Below are 10000 nucleotides of genomic sequence, written 5' to 3'. Positions count from 1 at the left end.
CAAAGAAGTCACCTTCAAATACTGTTAACTGGTTTCATGATATGCCATAAAACATTGTTAATGTAATCAGGGATTACAAAATTTGGGATCAGATGAGCTACACATTTCTCCCAAAGATTTATGGAGCTCCTCAACACAAAATCAAAAGTGCTCATACATGGCATACAATAAAGAAAATGTAACATTTCAAAGAAAGGAGGTTCGTTTTGGACCTCTCTTCCAGGCCAGTGAGGATTATTATTACTTCCAATAAGTTGCCTCAGTTTGATATCTCACTGGACAAAATTTAATGTACAGAAGATCACTGGTTCAAATCACATCCTGGACAAAAACTAAGGTATCTTTTTATAACCAAGAAAAAATGCTACGTGAAAATGAGTAGACGTACTGTAATCTTCCAGCAAACAGACAGTAAACATTCCTGTCCATCATAACTTGCCCCATAAACACTGCATGCATCAGAAGATCTTGCATTGGAAGGGACAGACCCTTGTGTTTTGGTGTAAATAGGCCATTTCGGAGTTCACGTCTGCCTCCTATTCAAGGCGAGTCTAAGTGGGAAGTTTTTCTTATGAAAATTAGTTTTCATTCATATGTAAAGTAGAACTAATTAACATCACAAAAACTTTGCACTTAGACTCGCTTTGAAGAGGAGGCAGACATGAACTCGGAAATGGCCTATTACAACACATACAGGTATTCATATAGTCATGTTTTTGAAAGTCTGTGATTTTGCAATGTCAATTTCTTTCACCATTTTGCATTCATATTCTCCACAAATAAATCATAGACTACAGAAACTGGCCAAAAGTAAATATCCCTAATTTAATTAAATGGGTTGATGTTAATCATAGACTACAATAATAAAGAGTACAACAAATATTTGTTCAATTTCACTTTTTATTCTACTTCCCAAAAGTGCTCCACCTTTTTTTGAAGGAAAGTCTTACATCAAGCTCTTTGAGCACACAAGTTTTCAATTTACGCTATACAAAAAATTATGATTTCAACCTGTGACAAGAATGTTTTTGTTTTTTTATCAGCGCTCTCATCTCTGAACAGAAAACAGTATTAACTAAACAGAGTGCACAGATAGATTAAAAATCTTACTACTTTTCACACAGGCATTATAAAATCTACGTTTAAAACATGTGGTGGCAATACTTAGCAGAATTCCTAAATAATGCAGTGAAAAGGATCTCTGTGATGAGCTATGCAATTTAATTAAACCAAAATAAATTATTCTGAACAGTTTTGGCACCAAAAAAGTACAGGCCTTGTTATTTTGGAGGATATGTGGCCTAAATCTGAGCTCTGCTACAACTATTTATTCTTTTTCTCATCTCTTTGTTCCACTGCTTTGACAATCTTAAAACAGCTATGACTGAGATGATAAATGAAATTCTAAAATTAGTAATATGAGGTCATGGGTGCTGATCCTAATTGTCTCTGTGATTTATTTGCCATGAGAGGTTAGGGAAGCAGCACAAGTCTATGAAGCCAATTTTTGTTCTTTCCCTGGGAGAATCGCAGTACTAGTTTTAACTTAATACTACTACAAAGACTTGAAAACTGCCAGATCACACTGCTGACGAGAATTCACTCTTTGCTTCTAATTCACTACAGCATTTTAACTAAAGACGCCCTTGAACCTTTCTTGTGAGCTTTCTACTGAAAGATGTCAGAACTGCTACTGGTACCATTATTTTGGGCAAGCTGGCTGAAGCATTTCTCCGTAAGACTTTGCCACATACTTGTCACTTTTCAAACTGGTGTTGTGAGCTCATACTCGCTGTCTGTTTCAGAAAATTGTAGAAAATGTTTAAAGAACTCGTACACTGACCAACAAATTGCACAAGAGGGCATCTGATAGAGCACCCTGGCTCGTAGTCCTTGAAAATAGCCTGAGATGCCCTGCAATCTATAGATGGAGCGAAATGCTGTAACCATACCAGTCACAAAAACAGCATGCCCCTCGTGTTTACCAACAATAGCAACAGCACCCTTTTCCTGGGTGTTAAGTAAAGTCTTTGCCACATCAAGAGGCGTAGTCAATGCAGCCGCGACCGCTCCTGCGGTTGCACCTGCCAGAAGATGTGTTTTAGGATCATATCCTTTTGTTGGATTAAGTGTCTCTCGTACAAACTCGTAGACAGTGAAGTGCAAACACTGGAAAGGAATGTTCATGGATAGTTGGGTTGAGTAGCTACGGTAAAACGCTTGCAATCCTTCATCCCTAAGTATACACTGCATACATTGAAGAACTCCTCTGTACGGGCTTCCATACATCTGCATTCTTTGCTTTATTACTGTATATTTAATCAACAGGGGAGACAAAACACATTAGTATCAATGTTTATTTTTAGGATACATTGGATCAAACATCACCAGCTGCTGCTGGAAACCTGTGTGTTCTACTGTCCATACAAATGACATTAATTCTGTGATTGGACCCATTCACGAACAGAGTTTGAAATTTGCATTTCAAGCAAAGGTTTTAGTTTTATAGAGTCACATTGAAGAAGGGAATTTGGAGACTAGATTTGGAAATTTCAGTGTCTGTAACAATCCATAAAATTTGGCTTCAAAACATCATTTAAGTCTAAAAAACATTGATTAATAAATTTAACTACCAGTATCTTAAAATCAGATATTTATGTAAGTAGCAAACAATATCAACAGTGATAATGAAAATACAGTAATAATAACTGGATACACCTTCTATTGGATTCATTGCACCATCATGAAATACTGTTGCACAGATGGCAGCCAAGCCTAGAAGATCAAAAGCAGAGAAGTTAGAGCCCACAAAATGGTATATTTTAAAAATGAGCATTTCTGGACATGTTTGACATTTCATACACTCAAATCCTGTTTGGAGTCGTCCAATGTTGTTTATATGCCACGTTATCGCACATGAATCATGGTAGCTTGGAACTTGGAAATTATTTCCGATGGTCTAAAACAACTAACTTAACGATCTGCCCTTCCCCCCCCCCAGCAACCTTTGTTCTTTAGTTTTCTCAGTAGTTGAATACAGTGTAGTGATTAAAAGCTTACTTTGCTTGGCTTGGAAGACAAGGTCTTAATTAGAGCAAGACAAACTTGTGGTTTTGCTTGACTCTGAAGACCACTGACAAAAATAACCACTGACGTTGGTCACAAAAAACAGTACTTGGGATAACCACAGTCACTCGGATCGTTGATTCCGAAGGTTTGTGGAATGATAATTGTGACAATCAGACTGCCCCATCCCACAGGCAAACTTACGAAGAATGTGGTAAAAGCTCTACTGTATGTACCAGGCAGAGAATGGAATGTTAAATTGTCATTAAAACTAAAAAACTATATCTGATTTTTAAAGTGAAGCAGTCACTGTGATAATCAACCCATTCCTTAACACGAAAATCAAAAACTCTCCCAGCATTCTGAATAAGGTTTTGAAGAGGAGAATCTGAAGGAGCCAAGTGTGGGTCAATGTGACGGGGTGTCCATGGCAAGTTTTTGACGTGAGATGTTCCTCTTATCTGGAACACTGCTTGCAGTACAATACTGAACAACTCCAGCATAACATAACTGCACCTACATGTGCCCTGCATGTGAAGCTGTTAGTCAAGCAATATCCTTGATTAAATGATGAAAAAACAAAAGGAGAGCATGAGTGATAAATAATTGCTGCACTTCTACATTGTTCCCTGGTTAGTTCCATGATTAACATACTCTTTCTATTGCACATAACACTTTTACAGACTCATGAACCAGTAAAAGTGAAGAACAGCTCACCTCCACAGACAGTCAGTCGACTGTCACTCACCTGTCGGCCAATGGTTGACCGACAGGTGGCCAACTGTCAGCCAACAAAAAGGTGTCGTTGCTGTCTGGAATGTCTCTCCCTACGGTTGTTACGGTACTTTGGAAAGTCAGAGACATAATGCTCCCTGAAAATCCTGCACGGCAACATCAAGTTAGGCAGGAGAGGAAAGACTGAAGAGATTGACGATTCAATGTTTGGCCACAAACACAAGTACAATTGTGGAGAGATTTCTAGAGGTGCGTGGGATTTTGGCATGGTTGAAAGAGGCAGTGGCAGGGCTCTCACCTTCCGAGTACCAAACAGAACAAGAGCAACCCTAGTAACGGGACTGATAAAACAGTTCGTAGAACCTGAACCACAATAATCTCAGACGAGTTTTCACCATACTTCAACCTGAACCACGTTGGTTACACCCACATCATGGTAAATTATTCAGGGAACACTGTCGATCCATACACCGCAGGCGCTCACACAAACACCATAGAGGGTCTCTAGAGTCAGGTGAAGAGGAAGTTAAAGGCGATGAATGGAACTCTACAAAGCCAACTACCACGATATCTGGATGAGTTCAACAGGCGGAAGATTTACCGAGGCGACCACTTCGAGAACATATTGGCTAGTATGGCCGATTTCTGCCCTCTCAAGTAAGTTCACTCAGTGTAACAACAAACAGCTCCTTTAGGAGCTACCAAAAGATGTAAAGTCCTGACCAATACACCAAGACAGTGTGTCCTCTATTTAGCAGCACACGCTAAATCAATCATCACCTGAACAAGTTCATAGAGAATACACAATCAAAATTACTGGATTTCATTTCTTTGTTTCACTAATAATCTTTCGCCTCTTGAATAAATGAAAATTATTCAATTAATACACCTTATTCCAAAATGGCCGCCATTGAGATATTCTCTTGTTTTTATTGAAATTAGACCTTGATGCCTCCTCGTTCAAGGCAAAATATTCTTTTGAATTTTCAGCTCAAGAATGAGGCATCAAGAGCTAATTTGAATAAAAACAAAAGAATATTTAAATGACGGCCATTTTGGAATAAGGTGTATATCTACTGATTTTCTTGTGTACTACTTAAGCAATAGAGGACATTTTCTGTGTTTCCATAGCCTTATCTAATCACTCAGGGCAGTTGATCAAAACGCGGCCAATCAAAATGCGCGTCTGACTACATAACCAATCAAAATTTGTGTGATGTGACAGACGTGTTTCCATACTCTCATCTAAACACAGCTATTGACCAATGAGAGCGTGCGTACTATCCTAATTATTTTATAAATTATAATAGAAAGAACGAACATTAGCATTGTGAAGACATACATAATATAGAATTACATGCCAGTTCACAATGAACTATAGGGCGATTGAAACCCTTTTGATGAATGATATCATTTCAGTTTAATCCAAGTTTGAAGTTTGTCGTTTTAGTAGCAAAACGTTTGTGTAATGTTTTATCGGCCTCTAACTGACTGTCGGTAGCTTGTCCGTAACCTGTTGGTAATGTGGAGGTGAGGTGTTCTTCACTTTTACCCATGAATCATGTGGTAAAACTGACATTTAGCTAGCAAGTAATGAACAGCGTTTAAGATATAGAAAAAGAGGAAGCTGAACCTCATTAAAATCAATTTCTTGAAGTCAGTTCCTCTTACTTTGATCAATATGACAAAGTTAGGGTATAAGATAAAGGCCTTTCCTCTAAACAGTTTTGCTTTGTGCAAGCATAAAGTGCTACTATGATCAATTGACTCATTTACTCACTAACATAAAATGCAACTTACTGTATATCCTAAACACAAGTTTAAAAGTCTGACAGCCCAAAACTCCCATGCTGCATATTAATTCAGCCGCGCACACAAGCCTTGCGTTCTTAAAGTAGCGAGTCTTTCACATCATTTTCTCAACCCAGTCTCTCAAGATTTTCAAGTTAGTAAAGCTTACAAACTTCAGCCACTTAGTGTTAAGTTAACATAGTTTTGAAATAAAAAAGGATCTTTTGTCATAGTAGGCTAGTACTTTAAGCTTAAAGCACTCTGACTAAAATGCAACTGAACTTGGATGAGGCAAGAACACTTTCCTTTGGTCTAGTTTAGAGTGAGAGGGTGGTTGTCCATAATACTTCGAAGAATCTGAATGAAGTCCCAGAGCACCACTCAAAACAATGTAATTGAGAAATTAAGCTACAAGTCTCAACTCCATCCTCAAGTTAATAGCAGGAGCAAAATTTTAGATTCTAAAGAAACTGTGGTACAGGAGGTTTACAAGCATGAGCTTAACGTCTGTGAATATTGCCATTATTGTGAGGTACACTGTATTTCAAAATTATTATACCTGTATATCTGGGCACTTTGAAGGATAACGAATGGAAGAAGTGTTTACAAAACCACACTTACCATGGGAGAGAGGATTATACGATGTTTGGTTGCCATTGATGAATTTTTTAGTTGCTTCATACGTGCTAAAATACAAAGCATGTGCTGGCCCTGCTCCCAATGCAACAATACTCATTCCCCTGGTAGGAGTTAAAAGTCCTTCTTTTTTCATCATACTTGTCATTGCATGACAGATATTTCTGTATCTTGCATTTGGAGGAGGTCGCAGACTCTGCATTCTTGTCTGGAAGGTAAATACATTGAAGACTAGATTCGACCAATAATTTCATCTCTGAATCAGACACAATTGAGGAGTAAAATTGTCAGGCGTTAGAGTAAAATCTGTAACTCTCGCTCTCAGGACTGAAAGGCTTAATAGAGAAATTATTTGGCTCCTAACAGTTATTTTTTTCCTGTGGAGCATACCTGTGTTTTGGAACAAACAATAGTATTATTGCTAAACAGAGTGCAATAAATTATTATCACACTTCACCCTTCTGATAGGCTTGATTGACCAGCCATTTTGCGTGCCCACCTTCCTCCACGAACACCATGGCTGGATCACTGTCCAGCCAATAGCCCAATTTCGATATATTAAAATTCAGTCCAAAACATCATCTCAAGGCTCTGGGGAATAAATCTAAGGATTTGTATGAGTTTATTCCTCAGAGCCTCGAGATGATGCCTTTTGTTTAGGACCAAATTTTGATATATCGAAAGTGGGCTATTGTATGTTCCACCAATCAGAAAGTCGCCTGCCTGCCAAGTACAAAATACAATTGCAACAGGTGCTACGTCACAGACAAACAACGCGAACCAGTGATCCAGGCATTCGTTGGGAGGAGGACCAAAACAGCTGGAAATCTCATATGTAAACCTCATATTGTGTAATCAACATAATCTGAAAAATGATTTCATTTACCAGTTTGATTCATGAGTTCACTCAGAGCACTTTGATTGTGTTTTATTTGTCTCAGCTTAGTGTGCAACAAAAGGATTACAAATGTTAAACTGGTTCCAAAATTTTAAGACTGCAACACAATTTAAACCCACAGAAAGTATTTGCCAGCTCTGGGCATCACAAAAAAACAATGAAATCCTATTGCTTTAAAATTTTAAATACAACTTTTGAATTGTGCATTTAAGCAAAAAACCTTAATTTAGATTGAAGTGAGGTTGGCTTAGTATGGCATGTGAGACTGAGGGTGCTAAACAATTCCAAGGGCCAAAATTGTTTTTTCTTTAACAAACTAAATGATATATGAAATGAATCATATAATAAACTACGGATCTAAAATCAAGTGATCCTTGCAGTTTGCAATAATATTGCTTTGTGTAGAGAAGCCTGAAAAATTAAGGACTTCAATGGGGTGTGAACCTGTGACCTCGGCTTCATAGCTCAGTTGGTTAGAGCATCGCACCAGCATTGCCAGTTGAAATGAAAGAATGGGTTCCATTGATGTTATGAAGTGAGGCTTTGATCTTATTTTACCCCCCCCCCTCCCCAAGAAAACAAAACAAAACAAAACAAAACAAAACAAAACAAAACAAAAACAAAAACACAGAGATCATGAAAGCTACGTGGCAAAGTCATGTTAAGGAGCTCTGTCCTGAAAAAGGAAATTTTTAACAGGGTGGTGGTATATGTCATGTCTTCAAGATGTGCCTCAAGGGTCAATTAATTACTGATGTCTCACAAGATATTCCCCCCCTCCCCCTTGATAAGATGTCATTCAATCTCGCTGGGGAGAAAAATATTCAGATTCACGGGCAAGTCACATCACTACAACTGGTATGCAACCTAAAAAGAATTCCTCAACTTACCGCCCTATTTTAATTTGTCATCTCTTACAACTGCAAATAAAACCTTTTGGATAACAGTTTGTTTTTTTTTAGGAGTCCACCGATTCAGTACGTTGACAAACAAAATACAATAATATAATTTAGAGAATGTAGCCCCGGAAGCGATTCTTGACAGCTTGATAATTATAGCTGCTGATAAAAAAACACCACCACACATTTGGGTGGAAGTCCAAAGCCTTGACTACCATTTTATAACATGATCGATGATTAAAATTTTAAAAGTACCGTGCACGTGAACACATTCTTATTTTTATCTAATACAATTAAATAATGAAATTGCGCAAAAAGGGCAAGTAACTCGTCCCACAGTGATGCACAGAAGAACGAAAATAGCGTACAGAAATGAACAATTTCCAAGATAACAGATGATGTAATATCCAGTTTCACGCAACGGAGAATCAGCCCTAATTGAATTATTTTTACATCTCGCGAACAAATTTCACCCGAATATTTTACAACAACGAGTAAATCCGTGTCAGATCGTCATCATTCTTTAAAGGAAGAGAGTAAACTGATCTTACCTTCACGCAATCAACAGGGTACATCACACAGTGTTCCATAACTCCGGCGAGCGCGCCTGCAGCGAGATGTACTGTAACTCTCTCCGTTGGCAGGCTCTCATACTCCGAGTCCTCCATGGTAAAGGGTAACGTTATCGACTCCAGCTTTGAAACAATATATTGCTGATCGTTCAACTCTCAGTAGTCGCGTCGAATATGTACGTGTTTGCCAGAGTACTTCTGTTCAATCAATAATGCGACCCGCCATATTGAACAAACTTCGCTTGTTTCCAAATGCCATGTGACTTGGTTTTCGTCCAATTGCAAACAAGGATTTCGCAAAAGAATGCACGCGACACAGAAACGTGACTCTTTACTGGGAGCACACTGGAGCACACGGAACTGTCTTGATGATTATTTTAACCTGGCTCTACTGTTATATTCGATGAGTCATCACACACGCACGAACCAATTAGTGCATTTTCCCCAACAGCTACGATATCTCGTCAAATCTTCAATGTTTAGCCCAGACAACACTCTGAAAGTTCGTAATTAAGCTATCGGAATTGTCTTCCGTTAAGGAGGGTTCCAGCGTCACGTAGAGAAAAGAAATATAGGCGGCATAGCTTTATTTAACATTCGTTGGCCGTTGAATTGCGCAGAGGTTTCGAAGCTTTAAACGTAAAATATGCTTATGCATGATGAACAAAATGTCAGTAATATTTTGGTTGTTAGCTAATAGCTTGAAGCGCAAATATTGTAAAACTTGTAACAATTACTGGATCTTCCGTCTGTGATCTTCTTTACAGATTGTCAAAACACCAAAAAAACAAACAAAAACAAGAAATCCGACTCTCAACCCACCAGTTCTAGTTGTCATTTTCCTTTGGATCTAATTTTACTAGTTACTATGAAACCCGTATTTTACTGCCTTCGGAACCACAATGCTGAATTGTGCCTAAAGTTGACGTGACAAGATATGTTAGTCGAGGAAGTGATCCACTCCAACACCGCACACAGGTCTCAACACGTAATGTTGTCAAGCTAGCAAAGAGCTCAGGTCTTACAAGAATCTAAGGGTGCGTTTCTTTGGGGTGATCCGAAAAAGGATCACTGATGCTTTGCTAGGTTTGTCTCAGCCCTTGCAAAAAAATAAACGATCACTGTCGCTACAAAAACTACTAATATTTCGTCATGGGTTTCCTTTTTCGCCGTTGTTTCTTATTTATATCTTTGAAAGATACACTTCGTTTTACGAGTGGACAAGAAATCGGAATTTTGTATCAGCCCGAGTCATCCCTGACAGACAAAAATAGCCAACGGCAAGTACGAGCAATGCGGAATTTTTGCTCTGTGCATCCAATACTGACCATGGTGAGTCTGCATATACGGCTTTTTGCCAAATTTAACACAATATAGCCGACAGATTGAGAGCGCAAAGAATC

The 10000-nt window shown here is 38.4% G+C and overlaps 2 protein-coding genes across 2 annotated transcripts in view; one reads left to right on the top strand and one right to left on the bottom strand.

The window, feature by feature from the left end:
- The window catches only part of LOC138043999 (suppressor of fused homolog), a 9776-nt gene extending 9753 nt beyond the window's left edge, over positions 1–23 (top strand). Inside the window, exon 10 of the mRNA XM_068890570.1 lies at positions 1–23. This exon is cut by the window's left edge and continues 1239 nt beyond it. The gene's annotated coding sequence lies outside the window, so the exon portion shown is untranslated.
- An 862-nt stretch (positions 24–885) lies between these two features.
- LOC138044000 (mitoferrin-2-like) lies at positions 886–9513 on the bottom strand. Its single transcript, XM_068890571.1, has 4 exons — positions 8577–9513; positions 6214–6436; positions 2719–2775; positions 886–2309 (listed from the first exon to the last, which is right to left on the bottom strand). Exons 1-4 carry the CDS (start codon positions 8691–8693, stop codon positions 1765–1767), a joined length of 942 nt encoding a protein of 313 aa, XP_068746672.1. The 5' UTR covers positions 8694–9513; the 3' UTR covers positions 886–1764.
- Positions 9514–10000: the final 487 nt, after the last annotated feature.

Source organism: Montipora capricornis, chromosome 3, assembly GCF_036669925.1.
Source record: "Montipora capricornis isolate CH-2021 chromosome 3, ASM3666992v2, whole genome shotgun sequence".
Lineage (NCBI taxonomy): Eukaryota > Metazoa > Cnidaria > Anthozoa > Scleractinia > Acroporidae > Montipora > Montipora capricornis.
This window is presented reverse-complemented; position numbering and strand designations above follow the sequence as displayed.

What these genes read in the sequence shown, in the direction of transcription:
- LOC138044000 (XM_068890571.1), bottom strand. Translation starts at nt 8,693, where the DNA reads ATGGAGGACTCGGAGTATGAGAGCCTGCCAACGGAGAGAGTTACAGTA. An exon ending in ACCCTGTTGATTGCGTGAAG is followed by an intron (nt 6,437 to 8,576) that starts GTAAGATCAGTT and finishes TTTACCTTCCAG; the next exon opens with ACAAGAATGCAGAGTCTGCG. An exon ending in GTATAATCCTCTCTCCCATG is followed by an intron (nt 2,776 to 6,213) that starts GTAAGTGTGGTT and finishes TTGATCTTCTAG; the next exon opens with GCTTGGCTGCCATCTGTGCA.